Source organism: Bubalus bubalis, chromosome 16 (assembly GCF_019923935.1).
Source record: "Bubalus bubalis isolate 160015118507 breed Murrah chromosome 16, NDDB_SH_1, whole genome shotgun sequence".
NCBI lineage: Eukaryota > Metazoa > Chordata > Mammalia > Artiodactyla > Bovidae > Bubalus > Bubalus bubalis.
The window spans coordinates 29,098,043-29,118,298 of record NC_059172.1 but is presented as its reverse complement, the minus strand read 5'-3'; the positions used below and the strand labels follow the sequence as shown (position 1 = coordinate 29,118,298).

The following is a 20,256-nucleotide window of genomic DNA, read 5'->3' as shown; positions in this document are numbered from 1 at the left end:
TTATGGAAGCATAATGGCTATATTCATCTGCTTTATTATAAACACGGTTATCTACAATGATATGTGCAAACTAGACTGTAAGCTCCATGAATGCAGGGATTGTGTCTACACAATCTTGTACACAGATGGTGTTAAGACATAGTGACTGAGACAAAGTCCATGTCCTCTTGGTGCTTAAATATTTGTAGGAAAAAACTAACATCATCTTCATCATCATAATGCTTATTAAGCACTTATTAAGAGCCAGCTGCTGCTGCTGCTGTTTAGTCACTAAATCGTGTCTGACTATTTGTGACCCCATGGACTGTACCAGACACTGCTCTAAACTGTTTTGAAAGAGGATAGAAATGTTCTATGCACCTAAAAGAGCAAAACTAAGCTCTTGGTAGAAATTTCAGGAAAACAAAATTACCATGGTGAAATGTTGATTATCTAAAATTGTAAAGCATTTCATTTGACCAAGAGGTATTAATTACTATACAGTGACGATGCCTAAGATGTTTGTATTTTAATCACATTCTTACATAGTTGTACAATGTGATTATAAATATTTTGATTTCAACACGTAAATTATTTGGTATGAAAACTCACTATAAAACAATTGCCATATTGTTAAGAGTTAAGTTTGTTTTTTAATTCTTAAATCTCTGGAGATCTTCCAAACAAAACATCACTGTCTGTATTATTTCTGAACCAAACTGAAATAGCTTTCTGATAAAAAGAAGACTCAGATTCAATCAAGAATAAGTTGAGCAGTTCAGTTCAGTCACTCAGTCGTGTCCGACTCTTTGCAACACCATGAATCGCAGCACGCCAGGCCTCCCTGTCCATCACCAATTTCCGGAGTTTACTCAAACTCATGTCCATTGAGTCGGTGATGCCATCCAGCCATCTCATCCTCTGTCGTCCCCTTCTCCTCCTGCCCCCAATCCCTCCCAGCATCAGGGTCTTTTCCAATGAGTCAACTCTTTGCATGAGGTGGCCAAAGTATTGGAGTTTCAGCTTTAGCATCAGTCCCTCCAAAGAACACCCAGGACTGATTTCCTTCAGAATGGACTGGTTGGATCTCCTTGCAGTCCAAGGGACTCTCACGAGTCTTCTCCAGCACCACAGTTCAAAAGCATCCATTCTTCGGCGCTCAGCTTCCTTCACAGTCCAACTCTCACATCCATACATGACGACTGGAAATACCATAGCCTTGACTAGACAGACCTCTGATGGCAAAGTAATGTCTCTACTTTTTAATATGCTATCTAGGTTGGTCATAACTTTCCTTTCAAGGAGTAAGCGTCTCTTAATTTCATGGCTGCAATCACCATCTGCAGTGATTTTGGAGCCCCCAAAAATAAAGTCTGACACTGTTTCCACTGCTTCCCCATCTATTTGCCATGAAGTGATGGGACCAGATGCCATGATCTTCGTTTTCTGAATGTTGAGCTTTAGGCCAACTTTTTCACTTTCATCAAGAGACTCTTTAGATCCTCTTCACTTTCTGCCATAAGGGTGGCGTCATCTGCATATCTGAGGTTATTGATATTTCTCCCGGCAATCTTGATTCCAGCTTGTGCTTCCTCCAGCCCAGAGTTTCTCATGATGTACTCTGCATATAAGCTAAATAAGCAGGGTGACAATATACAGCCTTGACATACTCCCTTTCCTATTGGTGATAGAAGCAAGGTCCGATGCTGTAAAGAGCAATACTGCATAGGAACCTGGAATGTTAGGTCCATGAATCAAGGCAAATTGGAAGTGGTCAAACAGGAGACGGCAAGAGTGAATATCAACATTCTAGGAATCAGTGAACTAAAATGAACTAGAATGGGTGAATTTAACTCAGATGACCATTATATCTACTACTGTGGGCAGGAATCCTTTAGAAGAAATGGAGTAGCCATCATGGTCAACAAAAGCGTCTGAAATGCAGTACTTGGATGCGATCTCAAAAACGACAGAATGATCTCTGTTCATTTCCAAGGCAACCCATTCAATATCCCGGTAATCCAAGCCTATGCCCCAACCAGTAATGCTGAAGAAGCTGAAGTTGAACGGTTCTATGAAGACCTACAAGACCTTCTACAAGTAACACCCAAAAAAGATGTCCTTTTCATTACAGGGGACTGGAATGCAAAAGTAGGAAGTCAAGAAACACCTGGAGTAACAGGTAAATTTGGCCTTGGAGTACGGAATGAAGCAGGGCAAAGGCTAAGAGAGTTTTACCAAGAGAACACACTGGTCATAGCAAACACCCTCTTCCAACAACACAAGAGAAGACTCTACACATGGACATCACCAGATGGTCAACACCGAAATCAGATTGATTATATTCTTTGCAGCCAAAGATGGAGAAGCTCTATACAGTCAGCAAAAACAAGACCGGGAGCTGACCGTGGCTCAGATCATGAACTCCTTATTGCCAAATTAAGACTTAAATCGAAGAAAGTAGGGAAAACCACTAGACCATTCAGGTATGACCTAAATCAAATTCCTTATGATTATACAGTGGAAGTGAGAAATTGATTTAAGGGACTAGACCTGATAGACACAGTGCCTGATGAACTATGGACGAAGGTTCGTGACATTGTACAAAACACAGGGATCAAGACCATCCCAAGAAAAAGAAATGCAAAAAAGCAAAATGGCTGTCTGAGGAGGCCTTACAAATAGCTGTGAAAAGTTGAGCAGAGGGCCCAATGAACTACACCTACCTGTTCCACATCAAATACCTAGAAATAAATCTAATGAAAGATGTATAAGACTTCTAATAGAAAATACTTTTAATTTTTATTGTTTCTTTTAGAAAAAAATTTTAAATAAATAAACAGAGCAATACACAAGTTCATGGACTGGTACACTGAATCCTAAAGGTATCAATTCTTCTCAAAATGATTTATTGATTTAATACAATCACAATCCCAACAAGTTCTTTTATGCATGTCTCTGTGTGAGAGAGAAATGACAAAGATCATTCTAAAACTTTTTATACAGAAATTCAAAGGATCAGCATAGTCAAGACAATCTTGGGGGGAAAAGCTGAAAGACTTATATTACCAGATAGACTTATTATAACGCTTATTAAAACTGTGGTATTGGACTTCTCTGGTGGTCCAAAGGTTAAGACTCCGAGCTTCCACTGCAGGGGGTGTGGGTTTCATCCTAGGTCGGGGAATTTCCTTCCACATGACTCAAGGTGAAGTCAAAAAAATAAAATAATAAAATAAAAATGCATATATCTTTTTTAAAAAAGTGTGATATTGGCACAAAAGCAAACAAAAAACAGAACAAAATGAAGAAGAGCTGTGGATGCTTAAGACAAGGGAATCATTGCACAGCGGTGAAGCTAAAAGTTTTTCAGTAGTCCTGAATTGGCCATCCATATGGGAAAAAATGAATCTTGACCTGCACTTCCATCTATGGAAAATAAATTCCAAGTGAATTATAGACCTAAATATGAAAGGTAATACAATACAGTTTCTAAAAGATAACATAAAAGACTATCTTAATCACCTTGACACAAAGAACTCTTAAAAAGGCAACAGAAAAAAAGTCTAGAGGCAAAGATGAGTAAATCAGGCTACTTTATAGTTAATAACTTATTCATTAAAAGAATCATTTAAGAGTGAAATGGCAACCCGCAAAATGGAAGAAGGGATCTGTAATATACCAATCTAACAATGAACTCATATCCAAAATATATATGAAGAACTCCCTACAAATAATTCAGACAGAATATAAAAATGAGAAACTTGAATAGGCCAATACACATGAAAAAAAAATGCTCAGTAAAAAGAAAAATAAAATTTTTTAAAAAGCTCAATCTCACTAGTCATTAGGGAAATACTAATTAAAACTGTAACTAAATTATTACCATATACTCATAAGGATGACTACAATGTAAAAGAAATAATACCAAATGTTGATGAGAAGGTGGAACAACTTTGCCCATCAAGGATAGAAAGGATAAACTGTGGTATACTATTACATACAGACTACTATTTTGGCAATGGAATGAATGAACTAGCTAGATCTCACAAATGTGTTGAGCAAAATAAGTCAGGAGTACATACTGTAGGATTCTTTTCATATTAAGTTCAAGGGTAGGCAAAACTCATACATGGTGATTGTACAGAAAAGGAATTATTTAACACAGCAGGCCTCAAGTTGCTATCTTCAGAAATACTTTTTTGTAAGGCTAGTCTTTTGGCTGATGTTGGAACTTGGCTTCTCTACACTGATATAAAAATTTCCTGTAACTGATAAGGTGACTTTTAGTGCCTTGACTATTCATGCAAACAGTATGACTTTTAATGAAAGTCTGTCCTTTTTCTGGGAGTCTGGAATTTTAGCATATGCTAAGCAGAGAGTGTCTAAGTGACCAGAACTCAATAACAACTTTGGGCACTGGGTCTCTAAGGGCTTCTCTGGCACAAATGTTGCATTTTCACTGCTGGGGAAAAGTGGACTCTGAGTGACCAGACATGGGAGGGAGAGAACATAAGGAAGACTACACATAGATCCTTCCAACTCTACCTCTGTCTTTTCCCTCTCTTAGGATGCAGATGTGTGCTCTTACTACATTGCTGTAAGAAACCTTAGCTGTGAGTACAACTATATACTGAGTATATACAGTACAGCTATATACTGAGCTGTGAGTACAACTATATACTGAGTTCCATGAGTCCGAGTGAATCTCTGAATATGGGGGTGGCTCCGGAGACCCCCTCAACATAGTAATGATAGTGAGAACAATGGATACATTTAGGGAGAGGTTAACAACCAGGAGTGGGCACTTTCTGAGGTGCTGGTAATGTTTTCTATCTTGAACATGATCTGTGTATATTTACCTTACAAAAATTCATAAAATTCTAGACTATCATTTTTGCACTTTTCCCTATGGATGTCATATACCAATAAAACAGCTTCCCATCACTCTTCCCTCCCTGTCAATAGCCAACTAATCTAATGTGCATGTAGTCAAACAGTGCCTACCATGGGGGAGAGTAGGATAATAACTGTAAGGACCACAAGGGAGAGGAAGTTCAGGATGTTAGTAATATTCTTCTTTTTTTTAAATCTGGGCAAAATTTTCATGGACATGTTACTCTGAAAATCTAACAAGCTATATACTTATGATTTGCAATCTTCTGTGTATATATGCTTTACATCAGTAAGTTATAAAAATTATGTATGACCACAAGTCTTTTTTTTTACACATACATATATTTGTGTACATGTTAAAATGCACATACATACTTCTACAGTTCTCTCTCGACCTTTTTTTTCAAACTAATGCCTTCCCTGTCCTAGCTCTCCCTGTCACTGTTCTGTGTCCTTTTTTCCCCTTGGCACAGTGGAATGATTCCCCAAATCCATCAACTTCCAAACTGGTCTTACCTTTCTGTGACCTCTTCTCCAAGTGGAAAATGCTTTAAAAAACCAATCTGAGAATACTATCTTTCTCTGATTAAGATCCTTTAGTGACTTTTCATTACTCGTAGGATAAAGAACCAACTCCTCATGTGTCTTACATGTACAATCTAACCCTTGTTTTCTTTTCCCTCTTCATATCACACCACCCTTCCACTTTGCCACCTCACATGCCTTATTTCAGTTTCATGAATGCACTCTGATTCCTTTCATCATAGGGCTGTTCCCCATGCTGTTTATTCAACCTAGAATACTCTTCTTGTTGCTTTTTTGCACTTCCTTTGCACAGGAAAATCTATGCAAAGATCTGTCTTTAGATCTTCACTCAAATGTCACTGAGGAAAATTTTTCAGATTTGAAAAGAGTATGTACAACACACACACACACACACCCAGGTAGGTAAGACTATTCTACCTCCATGTACAGTAGTTTCCCCCTTACCCATGGGGGATATATCCCAAGACCCTCAGTGGGTGCCTGAAACCACGTATAGTACTGACTCCTATATATACTATGTTTTTGCAATACTAATGGGTAGGTAGTGTATATAGTGTGGATAAGCTAGACAAAGGGATGATTCACATCCAGGACAGGACAGAGCGGGCCAGTGTAAGATTTCACCATGGCTACCCAGAACAGCTAAAGGTTATGAATTTCACCCTGCCAAATCCAAAGGTCACTTCCTGTCTTCAACTTAATCACCCTTTCAGTACTAGTCAACCATCACTGACCACTCCTTTTTAAAGTTTGAAATTTTTTCTTTCACTGGCCTCCTACTAATGCAAGATTTCCAAAACATATTCCAAAGACGACTAGTCAAAGAATTGCTCCAATTAAAAACAAAGGAGGTTTCATGGTCAAATAAATTTGGATAATATTACATACTTTATCCTACATTTGGGGTTTTAGATATTTCTCTGGGATCTTGAATAATTTAGCTAACCTCTCTGTGCCTGCTTTTCTCATCTGAAAGCAGAGACTATCTCAAAATTTATTGCAAGGGTTAACTGAAATAGTCTACATAAAACACACAGAATAGTGCCTGACACACAGAATATGAAGTATTCTATAAGTATTATTATTATTATTACAATTCGCAGCATTGTTTGGAGGATTAAATAAGATCATATGAAAGTACTTTAAGATTGTATCTTATAGAAGTGATTCTCAAACATCATCGTCTCAGGAGCCCTTTACCCCTTAAATTATTGAGTAACTAAAGAAATTTTGTTTACATGCATTTTATCTATCAATATTTATGACTACAGAAACAACTTAGAAATTTAAAAATATTAGTTCATTAAAAATAGCAATTCCATTACATGTTATATAGATAACATTTTAATGAAATAACTATATTTTCTAAAACAAAAACCATTTAGTGAAAAGAATGGCACAGTTCACCATCTTTGCAAATCTCTTTTATGTCTAACTTTATAGAAGAAAGCTACAGTCTCACATCTGCTTTTGCATATAATCTGTTGCCATACATTGTTTTGGCTGAAGTACAAGAAAGAAATGACTTCTCAATGATATGCAGTTTAAAAGACTATTTCAACATTCCTGTTTCCTACGTAATTGTGGATGTTCTTTGATAGGACACTGAAACTCCACAAGCAGTGGTTTCTTAAAGATTAGCTGCAATGTGGAATCTGAAACCAGACCAATGAGCCTTTTCATACTGTTTGATTAAAATCCACTAGTCTAACTTGCACTTTGAATAGAACTTTCATCCATGTATGTCTTTGTAAAATCATGAATTTATCAGTTTGGAAAATCTTAGTTCAGTAAGTTTGGCAGACTGGCTAAATGGTAACATATTTCATTATATGATATATACATATATATATTTTTTTTAGGTCACATGTATCAATATCACCACTGATCTCATCAGAAAAGTCTAATTAGAGAGTTGTCTAGCTCAAGGTAATGAATATAAATTTTCCAAAATTCTAACTTTTGCTTGAATGCTTGGCTGTCAGTTGTTTTTCTTTAAGTGGCAGGCTTATTTTGTTCATTTCCAAGAAAATGTCTACTAAACACCTATATCTGAAGTCATACTTAGAAAATTTTATAAAACATGATATATAACTTATCTGAGTAGTGACTTCATAATGTTATAATGCCCCTGAAAAACTCCACGGTACACTCCTGAGATAATGAGCACAAAAAAGGCAAATAATGTCAGTGTTATTATGAAGTAGTTTTCACCTTTTTGACTCCCTGAAAGGGTCATGGGGACCCTCCTGAATTCCTGGAAACCACCATTTTACATTTTACACATTAGAGTATATCAATTCTCAGTTAACTTTGATTAAACTACCAAAGAATTTTGCAAGACTTCACTACCTCAGGGGAAAGTACTGTCTGAGAAGAAAGAAGAATGTTTCAACTGCCCAGTTCAGTTCAGTTCAGTCGCTCAGTCGTGTCCGACTCTTTGCGACCCCATGAATTGCAGCACGCAAGCCTCTTGATGAAAGTGAAAGAGAAGAGTGAAAAAGTTGGCTTAAAGCTCAACATTCAGAAAACTAAGATCATGCCATCTGGTCCCATCACTTCATGGCAAACAGATGGGGAAACAGTGGAAACAGTGTCAGACTTTATTTTGGGGGGCTCCAAGATCACTGCAGATGGTGACTGCAGCCATGAAATTAAAAGACGCTTACTCCTTGGAAGGAAAGTTATGACCAACCTAGATAGCATATTCAAGAGCAGAGACATTACTTTGCCAACAAAGGTCCATCTAGTCAAGGCTATGGTTTTTCCAGTGGTCATGTATGGATGTGAGAGTTGGACTGTGAAGAAAGCTGAGCGCTGAAGAATTGATGCTTTTGAACTGTGGTGTTGGAGAAGACTCTTGAGAGTCCCTTGGACTGCAAGGAGATCCAACCAGTTCATTCAAAAAGGAGATCGGTCCTGGGTGTTCTTTGGAAGGAATGATGCTAAAGCTGAAACTCCAGTACTTTGGCCACCTCATGCGAAGAGTTGACTCATTGAAAAAGACCCTGATGCTGGAAGGGATTGGGGGCAGGAGGAGAAGAGGACAACAGAGGATGAGATGGCTGGATGGCATCACTGACTCAATGGACCTGAGTTTGAGTGAACTCCAGGAGTTGGTGATGGACAGGGAGGCCTGGCGTGCTGCAATTCACGGGGCTGCAAAGAGTCAGATACGACTGAGCAACTGAAGTGAACTGAACTTATCTTCCTGCCACTGCCCTAAGGTGAGTTGATTATATATATATATATTTAAAGTGCATTAATGCTACTTTTTCTAAACTAATATGAGGTATTAGGGTATGAAATTCCACAGAGTGCCATGTATTAATTATACTCTTCAATTTTAAGTTACTTCTAAACAGTTGTTTTAAAAAGTGTGCACAGGGACTTCCCTGGTGGTACAGTGGGTAGGAATCCATCTGCCAATGCAGGGGACATGGGTTTGATCCCTGATCCAGGAAGATTTCACACGCCACAGGCAACTAAAGCCAGTGTACCACAAATGCTGGAGCCCGCATGCTCTAGGGCCTGCGAACCAAAACTAATGACCCCCTGTGTCACAGCTACTGAACCCTGTGTACCCATGCTCTACAACAAAAAACCCACAATGAGAAGCCTGTGCACCGCAACAAAGAGTACCCCTCACTCACTGCAACTACAGAAAGCCTGCGTGCAGCAACAAAGACCTAGAGCAACCAAAATTCTTTTTTCATGTGCATGGAATTTATAAATATAATGAATGGGAAATATACTATTTAACAGCTTTAAATATATTTATATTTATGGTTAGTTAACAATGTGAGTTAACTTTTGAATAATACATGGGCTGGCAATGTCACCTTTTATCAGCCTTCCCTATAACCCATTTACAGAAGGAAAAAAAAACAACTATAACCACTAACCCTAAGAATACAATTATTAATTCAGTAAGCAACTCTGGAAACTATTTCTTTATTATAATAAACTGGGCAGGGTGAAAAACTGTTAAATACAGTAGAATTTGAAATCCTCTAGTATTGATTTTTGGTTCTGATACAAAGTTAAGACCTTTAATACATTAAGTAAAATTTGACAGACATAAAAGGACTATTACTGTATGACTGACTTAGATAGTATGAGTATAAAGTACCTAGAACAGAAAAATTCATGAAGACTAAAAATGGACTGGGGTAAAACGTTACTGTTTAATAGTTAAGTTTTTGCTCAAGATAATGAAAAAGCTGTGGAAGTAGACAGTGGTGATGAATGCAGAACACAATGAATGGTAACTAATGCCACTGGATTATACACTCAAATATGCTTTTTAAAAAAAAATGATTAAAATGGCAAATTTTACACTACTGCCATTTACATAAGGGACTTGAGCATACACGTATTTTGGTATCTGCAGGGGATTCCTGGAAACAATCCTCTACAGACACCAAGACACGCCTGCATATTTTTATCAAAAAAATTTTAAATTAATAACATGATACACCAAAAGCCACTTAACTGCACATTTTAAAGAGGTGAATTGTATGGTATGCGAATATCTCAATAAAGATGTTTTTAAAAGAATTTTTAAAAAGCTCGTAATTTGGTCATGAAACACTCAAAGGGCTCTTACATATAGGTTGGTACAAAAGTAATAGCGGTTTTGCATTGTTGAACTTTGCTGTTTGACAGTGGAATACATCCTTATATAAATGTGGCTATACATCATTTTAATGCTACCCGTCTGATCCACTACAGCTTTCTGAATCCTGGTGAAACTATTACATCTGAGAAGTATGCTCAGTAAATCAGTGAGATGCACCAAAAACTGCAATGCCTGCAACCAGCATTGGTCAACAGAATGGGCCCAATTCTCTTCCACGGCACATCACACAACCAACACTTCAAGAGTTGAACGAACTGGACTACGAAGTTTTGCTTCATCTGCCAGATTCACCTGACCTCTCATGAACCAACTACTACTTCTTCAAGTATCTGGACAACTCTTTTGCAGACAAAACGCTTCCACAACCAGCAAGAGGCAGAAAATACTCTCCAAGAGTTCGTAGAATCCAGAAGCACCATTTTTTATACTACAGGAATAACAAACTTATTTCTCGTTGGCAAAAATGTTTTGGTTGTAACTCTTTTGATTAATAAAGATGTATTTGAGCCTAGTTATAATGATTTAAAATTCACGGTAGAAAACTGCAGTTACTTTTTCACCAACCTAATAAAACTGGGCAGAGTCCAGTGCCAGTCCCTGACAGTCCAGTGGTTAAGACTCTGTATTGCCACTATAGGGGGCACAGGTTCAATCCCTAGTCAGGGAACTAAGATCCTGCATATCACAAGGCCAGGCCAAAAAACAAATTAAAAAATAGATAAAATAGGACACAGTTTTGTTCATTGTCACCTAAGAACAAAAGACCTCCAAAGCATAAATTATAAGGGGGAGGCACATTTCCACTCAATACAAGGAAGAAACAATAGTCAATCCTGTCCAGAATCCTCAAGTATCCCCTCACAAAGCAAAGGAACTGACACTAGAGGTGTTTTAGCAAAGGCCCACCTGTCAGAAATGTGCAGAAGCCTCTTAAGGGTCCATAAATAACTTGATACGAAATCATCTCTCTGTCTTTTCTTAACAGTCATTACATTAGATTCTCAAAAGGAACACAGATCCAAAAAAGTTTAAAAGCCACCACTCCCGAGGGAATTCCAATACTTCAATGGATACTGTACTAGATCTACAAACTCCTTCCAAATCTGAGACTATAAGCCCCTACAGGCCATACTCCCCAACTATGGAGTATAATGAAAAGAGTATTCACTACCTATAAAGATTAACAACCTGTGGTCCAGAATTGACTAGTGGTGCCTTCATTATGCAAGTGAAATATACTTCCAATTGGGCTCAAAGGAAGATAATGCTTAACAGAGTGAGGCCCAGTCAGATTAGGATGCTCCTCTTCTGTGCTCTCACAGAACCCAATGGCTATTCCTCACTCTCCTGAGCTAGTAGTTCCTTCTTATCTCCCTGAACTTTAAACACTAAGAATACTCCAGGGTTCAATCCTCAGACCTAGTCTACTTCACTTATCCAGTTCCATGGTTTTAAATACCCTCTAGACGCCAGAGCATGAGATGGCTGGATGGCATCACTGACTTGATGGACATGAGTCTGAGTGAACTCCGGGAGTTGGTAATGGACAGGGAGGCCTGGCGTGCTGTGATTCATGGGGTCTCAAAGAGTCAGACACGACTGAGTGACTGAACTGAACTGATAAACTGAGAATGACTATATTCACAATCTCCAGTCTAGAAGTCTCTAAATTCCAGACCTGTATATCTTTTAATAGTTTTGGCTCTTAAATATTTAGGTCATTGATCTAAATATGGACAATTTTGAGTTCATTTATGGATATGTATAAAGAAAGACATCTATTCTTGAATGTCTATGAGGCCTCTCAAACTTCACATGTCCTAAACCAAATTTTTTATAGTCCTCCACTGAACCTGCTCCTCCCAGTCTTCCATAGCTCAATAAAGGCTCAGGTTAAAAATCTTAAGAGTCATTCTTCATACAGATGGCCAACAGGCACATGAAATCACTAATCATTAGAGAAACGCAAACCAAAATCACAAAGTACCACCTAACATGAGTCAGAATGGCCATCACTAAAAAACAAATAACAAATGCTGAAGCGGGTGTAGAGAAAAGGGAACCCTGCTACACTGTTGGTGGGAATGTAAGTTGGTGCAACCACTATAGAAAACAGTATGGATGTTCCTCAGAAAACTAAAAACAGAGTTACTGTATGCTCCAGCAATCCCACTCCTGGTCATTTATCTGGACAAAACTGTAATTCAAAAGATACATGCACCCCCATGTTTAAAGCAGCACTATTCACCATAGCCAAGACATAGAAACAATCTAAATGTCCATTGAAAGATGCTTAAAGAAAATGAGGTACATATCTATAATGGAATACTACTCAAGACATAAAAAAGAATTTAATAATGTCATTTGCAGCAACGTGGATGGACTTGGAGATTACCATACTAAGTCAGAAAGAAAAAGACAATACCATATGATATCACTTATATGTGGAATCTAAAACATGACACAAATGAACCCATCTACTAAAAAGAAACAGACTCACAGACATAAAGGACACACTTGTGGCTGCCAGTGGGGAGGGTGGTGGAGGAGGGCTGGACTGGGAGTTTGGGGTTAGCAGATACAAACTATTATACATAGAATGGATAAACAGCAAGGTCCTATTGTGTAGCATAGGGAACCACATTCAATATCCTGTGATAAAACATACTATAAAAGAATTTTTAAAAGAATGTATGTACTGGAAAAAAATTTTTAAAAGAGTATGTGTGTGTGTGTGTATATATATATATATAACTGCATCACTTTGCTGTATAGCAGAAATAATACAACACTGGAAATAAACTATACTTCAAATTTTTTTTTTAAAGCAAAAAATCCTAGAGTCATTCTTGACTTCTGTTTTTCTCTTACAACCTATATCTACACCATTAAAAATCCTGCTGGCTTCACCTGACAAACCTCAAACGCAACTACTTACCACCTCCACCTCTATAAACTTAGATTACTGCAATTAAACCTGGATTACTGCAACTGCCTTTAACTGGTCTTTCTGCTCTCACCTTTGCTTCCCTACAATGCACTCATCAAGTTAGCCAGTGATTCTGCTAAACATATAAGTCTCTCTCTTCTAAACCCTTTGATGACTTCCTATTTCACTCAGGATGCCATTGTGCTTTCCAAGCCTACAATAACCTACACAATTTGCACCTACCACAAACACACGTACATTTTTCTGGTCTCATCTCTTCCTCTCCCACGTCCCTTTGGGCTTCCCTGGTGGCTCAGAAGGTAAAGAATCTGCCTGCAATGGGGGAGACCATGGTTCAATCCCTGTTTAGGGAAGATCCTCTGGAGAAGGGAATGGCAAGCCACGCCAGTACTCTTGCCTGGAGAATTCCATGGACAGAGGAGCCTGGTGGGCTACAATACATAAGGTGGAAAAAAGAGTCAGACGCGACCGAGTGACTGACCTTACATAAATCAGCTTGAGGACTCCTGCTTGTACCTCTAACAAGCATGCCCTGCCTTTACATTTACTCTTTCTACAGACTGAAATGTACTTCCCCTGGATATTTCCATGGCCGACTCCCTTACCTACTTAGGGTCTTTGCTCAAATAGACTCTCTTAGTGAGGCCTTCTCTGATAATCCTATTTAAAACAGCAACTGTGCCTCCCCTGCTGCTGCTGCTGCTGCTGCTAAGTCGCTTCAGTCATGTCCAACTCTGTGCAACCTCATAGACGGCAGCCCACCAGGCTCCCCTGTCCCTGGGATTCTCCAGGCAAGAACACTGGAGCAGGTTGCCATTTCCTTCTCCAATGCATGAAAGTGAAAAGTGAAAGTGAAGTTGCTCAGTCGTGCCAGACTCAGCGACCCCATGGTCTGCAGCCCACCAGGCTCCACCGTCCATGGGATTCTCCAGCCAAGAGTACTGGAGTGGGGTGCCATTGCCTTCTCCGGTGCCTTCCCTACTACTCCTATTCCCCTGCCCTCCCAGCCCCCTCCCGTCAAACCTTTGCTTTCTCTCCATAATATTATGACCAACCTAGACAGTATATTAAAAAGCAGAGACATTACTTTGTAACAAAGGTCAGTCTAGTCAAGGCTATGGTTTTTCCAGTGGTCATGTATGGATGTGAGAGTTGGACTATAAAGAAAGCTGAGTGCCAAAGAATTGATGCTTTTGAACTGTGGTGTTGGAGAAGACTCTTGAGAGTCCCTTGGACTGCAAGGAGATCCAACCAGTCCATCCTAAATGAAATCAGTCCTGGGTGTTCATTGGAAGGACTGATGTTGAAGCTGAAACTCCAATACTTTGGCCACCTGATGCGAAGAGCTGACTCATTTGAAAAGACCCTGATGCTGGGAAAGATTGAGGGAATGAGGAGAAGGGGACGACGGAGGATGAGATGGTTGGATGGCATCACCGACTCAATGGACATGGGTTTGGGTGGACTCTGGGAGTTGGTTATGGACAGGGAGGCCGGGCGTGCTGCGGTTCATGGGGTTGCAAAGAGTCGGACACGACTGAGCGACTGAACTGAACTGATCCATCCCATCTGATACACGTGTATCTACTTATTTTCCCCCACTAGGACGGGGGAGCCTGGTGGGCTGCCCTCTATGGGGTCGCGCAGAGTCGGACACGGCTGAGCGACTTCACTTTCACTTTTCACTTTCACGCACTGGAGAAGGAAATGGCAACCCACTCCAGTGTTCTTGCCTGGAGAATCCCAGGGACGGGGGATCCTGGCGGGCTGCCGTCTATGGGGTTGCACAGAGTTGGACACGACTGAGGCGACTTAGCAGCAGCAGCAGCAGCAGAACGTAAACACCATGAGAACAGAGTCTTCGTTTTATTCATCTATTCTTTCCCAGTGCTCAGAACAATGTCCAGTACACAGTAGGCCTTCTATAAATATTTGTAGAACAGCACACTATATTATAATCGCCTACTTATATATATTGTATATCTGCCTCCTTAAATGGATTGTAAGCTTTCTGTAGGCAGGAACGCTGTCTCATAAACTCTGCATTTCCGGGACCTCCAACGTTAGTGCCCTGACACACACAGTAAATACTGACCTGAAATGAATGAATCAACAAGACATGCCAAGGAAAAATCCTCAGACTTTCAAATACAGTCCCTACTCTATCACTCTCTAAATATAAGTGAGAGCAGGTGTGTTACGTCAAGGATGACGTTTCAATAACTACTACCAAGCCCTCTCGCGTACCCCGTCCTCTCCCACGCCCGTTATCCCCACATTAACCAAGTGAGATAACGAGTAACGGTCAGAAACAGAATTTGAACCATGAACAAGTCCGAAGGAGGGAGTAATTGTGACTGGAGATCAAAGGTGGTCAGACTCCAAAAAGAAACATTGTCCCGGGGGTAGAAGGGCCCCGGAGACACAACCATAGATTCTAGGTCCCTCTTTTGACAGCTAGGCTAACTAAAGCCCAGAGAGGCGAGAACCCACCTTACCCACTCGCGCCGCCCAGTTGCCTCTTATTTCGGGTGGTGCCCAACACACAGAGCCCCCGCGGACGCACGTGCTCCGAGGCCCCCGAGCGCCCGCCCGCCCACCGCTCGAGGCCCGCTCCCCACCTCGGAGCCGGGTTGGGGTCAACAATTATGCCCCCCACACGCCCCTCTTGCCCCGGAGTCTGCCCAGGGCCAACGGTTGGCAGCACGAACCGCGGAGGAGGGCCCGGGCTGCCAGCTCCGCGCCCGCCTCTCACCTGGCCGGATCCCGCGGGAACCTGAAGAAGGCCAGGTCCGACTGCGTGCTCTTCCGCGTGCAGTTGGGGGCCGCGCAGAAGTTCGGCATCGTTGTCTGCCAGCCGGCCGACCCAGCCCTCCCCTCCCCGCCTCCTCAGGGCAGCCCGCCCGCCCGTCGGGGCCGGGGAGGGGAGCCAGGCCGGCCGGCCGGCCCGTGAGAGCCGGTTCGCTGGGGGGGAGGGGCGGGCGAGAAGCCGCGAGGGGCAGGAGGGGCGCCGCGGTCCGAGGCCGGGCTGGGGACGCGGCTCCACAGTGCTGTGAGCGGCCGGGAGGATTTACCGCCGCCGCCGCCGCTGGTGCACCTCCCGCCCGCCCGGGACGCTGCCGCCTCCTTCCCACAATGCACCCTGGCGCCCGGGGGTGCCCTCTCTTCCCTCAGCCTTCCTTCCCCGCCCCCTCCTTTCCGCCGACTTCTCCGCGGGCGGGTACGCGCAAGGAAGCGCGCCCGCTCGGGTGTGGCGAGGCAGAGGCGGGGCCTGGCGCAGGCTGTCGCAGTGCGCCTGCGCGCGGCCTACCCGCGAAGGGAGGGAATGGCGCATGCGGGCGTGTCTCCAGGGACTCCAGAGGCTCCAAGCCCTCTGCAGCTCCGGTAGGTTTGGCGTGCACGGATTTCCGCAGATCTGGAGCGAGCCTGCACGTTACAACACCGATGCGTCGTTTCTTGCTTCTTTAAATTGCCACCACGTAGGCTTCTACTGCAGAAATTGCCTTAGACTCTTCAGAGCCGCGGGCAACGGGACGATCTTGGTGACTTGATTTGCACACCCCCATCAGATCTTCGTGCCCGAGTTGGACGCAGACGTGGGTTGTAGGAGATTTCATTTTCCCCAGCTTTGCAGCTACACTGTGGCCCCGTTAACTTCTAGATTGGAAGCCCCAGGGGCTAAAATTCAGAAAGGCAATTACTCTTACCTCATGAGGCTTCCAGAAGAGCAATAGCGACATGATTCCACCTGCACCCCTATAGAGATTGGTCCCTCTGTCTTTCCTTCACAGTTGTGGCGTTTTAACCTTCTTGTGTTGCTTAAACCCCAAAATGAGTGACCGATACCTAGAACAAAGAATTAGTATCAAATTTTGCGTGAAACTGAACAAATCTGCAAGTGAGACTCACCATCTTTTAAAAGAAGCTTACGGGGATGAAGTCATGTCAAGGGCCAGAGTTTTCGACTGGCACAAAAGGTTTAAAGAAGGACGCGAAGACATTCGAGATGATGCCAGAAGTGGTCGTCCTGTCACCCACCGGACGGATGAAAATATTAAGAAAGTCAAGGACTTGGTCTGTTCGAATAGGCAGTTAACCGTGAGGATGATGGCCGAAGAGTTAAATTTAGATAAAGAAACTGTTAGGCTCATTCTGAAAGAAAACTTGAATATGAGGAAAGTATCTGCAAAAGTTATATCGGGTATTTTGAAGGATGAACCTAAACCTCGAAAACTTGACTTTTGCTCTCATCTTTCAAAGGAAACTAGGAAAAACAGCTCATGTGTGAGGGAAAAGGTAAGGAGCTCTGAAGCATGCAGTCATCTCCAGTGAGAAGCTGATGAGGAAATGCCTCTGCCTGTATCCCATCCCAAAATCCGTTCCCCTGCCAGCCAGCTGCTGCAGACTTCCTCTTCAACCAGCCTTCCCAGCAGGACAGCTCAGGGTTGGTTCACACCGTGGTGAAAGGAATGTGGGGTGGCTGAACCCATACTGGAAAGCTGCCTAGCAGTTGGTCACCTTCATTTGCTGCTCATTTATTTTCAGCTTCTTTACTGCTCCTCTCTGTATGTCATATCTCTGCTAGTTACTCTTTACTGAACTCTTGGGCCAGCTTCCTTGCTGTTTTCCACAACTTTGAAGAACTTTTGGCTATTGACTTCTGGTACTTGCTTGTGCTTGATTTTTTCCCCTTAACAAGTTTTTTCTTCACTGAGCAGACCTTAGCTTGATGTGGCTGTCCTCTTCCTTTGTTCTCGGTATTCTGCCTCGGGATCATACGAATGCAAGGTGGGAGCATGACCTCTTGGAGTCTCTCTCTCTGTGTGCCCAGGGAGGCGTACTCTGCTGGGAGGACCCTGAAAGAAGGCCTACAGTTCTGACTTGCTTCACAGTCAGGGCCTGAGGTATGGTACAGAAGGCAGTGGCATGCTGACATACCGAGCAATGCTAAGGGCCCGTCCAGACCAAATGACTCAGAGGGAGCCCCTCAGAACTCAGGGGTTAGCCTCGCATTCTGACCTTCTCACAGACCTACCCCTCACAGAAGAGCTGGGTTTGTTTCATTCTAATCTTGTGCTTTGGACTCCCCTCCACCCACTTCATTTGGGTGTATCCTGTCTCATGGAGAAGGAGGATCTGGTCCTTAAAAATATAATATAAACCAGAGGATTCAGGCCCAGGCTGTGATGTGTATAGAGTAAGAAAAGCTAACACTCTAGACCTTGAATTCAGGCAGTCTTTTGCCTCTGTGCTGATTCGCACATATCAGCTGTTTTTAGTAACTAATACCAACATTGTCAGGTATTTTTTTGAACACCTTCAGTGTTTAGAACACTGCTGAGCATTGACAGTGTAAGGTTATGAAATAAGATCACCAAGGGTTGGATGGACTTCATGCATGAGATGGTTCCTGGACTGGATCCTTAGGAAATTAGGCACATTTCCAGGCAGGTAGAACAGGATGAGGCTTCAAACCTCTTGTCTGTAGGAAAATGAGGGCACTGTTGGCTGAAATAGCAAAGTCTAAAGAGGAAGATAATAGTGCTGTGCAGAAGATGAACAATTTGAGATAATTTGCTTCCTCTCCCTCTGCCCCAAACTCTGTTCTAATAGTTTATAAATTGCTTCCCCCTGAGTCTGTAGGCAAGTTTGTAATAGCCCACTTATTTGATTATCTAATTTTCTTATCAAACCTTCAAAAAGAAGCAGTCTTTACTAGTTTAGACTCCTTTATCTCTTCCTGGCTGTCTGCCAGGATTTATGGAGTAGAACTTTTCCCAAATGGGTTCCAAGAAATACCACATAGACTGGAAACATCTCAGAATGCCTGGAGGAGGAGTGGGGGGGGGGGGGGGGGGGGGGGAGGGGGGGGGTAGTGGTGGGGATGGTTAGTAACAGCATTTCACAGAATTGGCCAATGTCTGTGTTTTAACCCAAGGATTTTTACATATAGTAGCTCCTACTTTTTAACTGGTAAGTTAGTAAACAATACTGGTTGATGGTAGAGGCACAACATTTATTCAACACAGTTGTTTTTAGTTCTTGCACTCTTACCTTCAAAAAATTACAAGTTTCCAACTAATACCTGTCAGTTTTGAGGCACCCTGAAAACTAGACCTTATCTCGCAAATAACAGATATTTTTCAGGAAAACTCTAAGCAACAGCTCACAGACTCCTGCCTGCAGAGCAGCTTCTAGGCATTTCATCTCAGGATCATTATATCTTCCTACATCAGATAAAGCCCTGGGCTCCCCATAAGGCCTTTCCAACAAGGACACTGCACTTCTAGGAAGAAAACCCCACAGCTGGCAACCAGAAGCAGGTAATCAGGAGGGTGAGTTCAAATTGTTCTAAGTAGCTGTAATGAGAAAGACTTATTTATTACCTACCTTACCTTAGATCATGTCCTAGGCAGTAGTCAGGTTGTACTATATCACCTGAACCCATTACCCTTTTGCAAGGTCTCTTAGAAAATAGTCAGTAAGATCATAATACACTCTAGAAAGCCTCAAGTTTGGAGGGAGATAAAGATACTCATGCAGACCAAATCATTCACGTACAGCTTCTCAGGATCTCTACACCCCATTTTAGAGCATAACCTCTAAGGATTATCCCCAGACAAGAGAGTTCTCATGTACCCCTTTTGTGTCCACCCGTCAAACCTGTTTTGTTTCTGACAAGAATTTTGCCTGGCCTGCACCTTGCTGCCTAGGCCCCTTGAGCTTTTGATTTTATAATCTCAGGGATCCACCCATCATCAAGCCCCAGGCCCTTGGCCTTGACTTTTCTCAAATATTGCTCAGTTCATTATCTAGTCTACTCATGCTTCTCTGCTTCCCTGGGCTTTGTTTTCAAGTTCTGGACCACACCTCCAGTAGCTGCTTTTGGCTTCTTTGATATGTTGACCTTGAATTCCCCTTTTGGTCTTGATTTTCCACTCAGCTGCAGCTCTTCTCTCTTCTAATTTTTAGATCCCTCTTTGGCTCCCTAGTTCAGCCCTATCGTCTTTCTTTTTTTGTTGTTAGTTTGTTTTTGGCCATGCCATGTGGCTTGTGGGATCTTAGTTCCCCAGCTAGGATTTGAACCTGGGCCCTTGGCAATGACAGTACAGAGTCCTAACCACTGGACCACCAGGGAATTCCTGGCCCTATAGTCTTAAGTAAAGAAATTAGTCCATCCCTGGCCCCAGATTGCCTTCCTATCCTCAAGAAGAGGGGTGGGGGAACATGGGAAAATGCAATC

The 20,256-nt window shown here is 42.1% G+C and overlaps 2 protein-coding genes and 1 non-coding gene across 4 annotated transcripts in view; 1 reads left to right on the top strand and 2 right to left on the bottom strand.

Annotated features, from left to right (window-relative positions):
* THAP12 (THAP domain containing 12) overlaps positions 1–16,006 on the bottom strand; it is a 29,570-nt gene extending 13,564 nt beyond the window's left edge. The window contains exon 1 of the mRNA XM_006045630.3: positions 15,769–16,006. Within this exon, the coding sequence (XP_006045692.2) occupies positions 15,769–15,857 (89 nt within the window). The 5' untranslated portion in view covers positions 15,858–16,006. The remainder of the gene's footprint in view (positions 1–15,768) is intronic.
* Positions 16,007–16,316: 310 nt separating this feature from the next.
* Positions 16,317–20,256, top strand: part of GVQW3 (GVQW motif containing 3) — a 28,129-nt gene continuing 24,189 nt past the window's right edge. Inside the window, exon 1 of one of the 2 annotated variants that reach the window (XM_044929338.1) lies at positions 16,317–17,309. In XM_044929338.1, coding sequence (XP_044785273.1) covers positions 16,845–17,309 — 465 coding nt within the window. In that variant the 5' untranslated portion in view covers positions 16,317–16,844. The remainder of the gene's footprint in view (positions 17,310–20,256) is intronic. The other variant, XM_025266382.2, reaches the window with a different exon arrangement.
* On the bottom strand, positions 20,079–20,151 carry TRNAD-GUC. Its single transcript has one exon. It is a non-coding gene; the product is annotated as a tRNA-Asp (tRNA).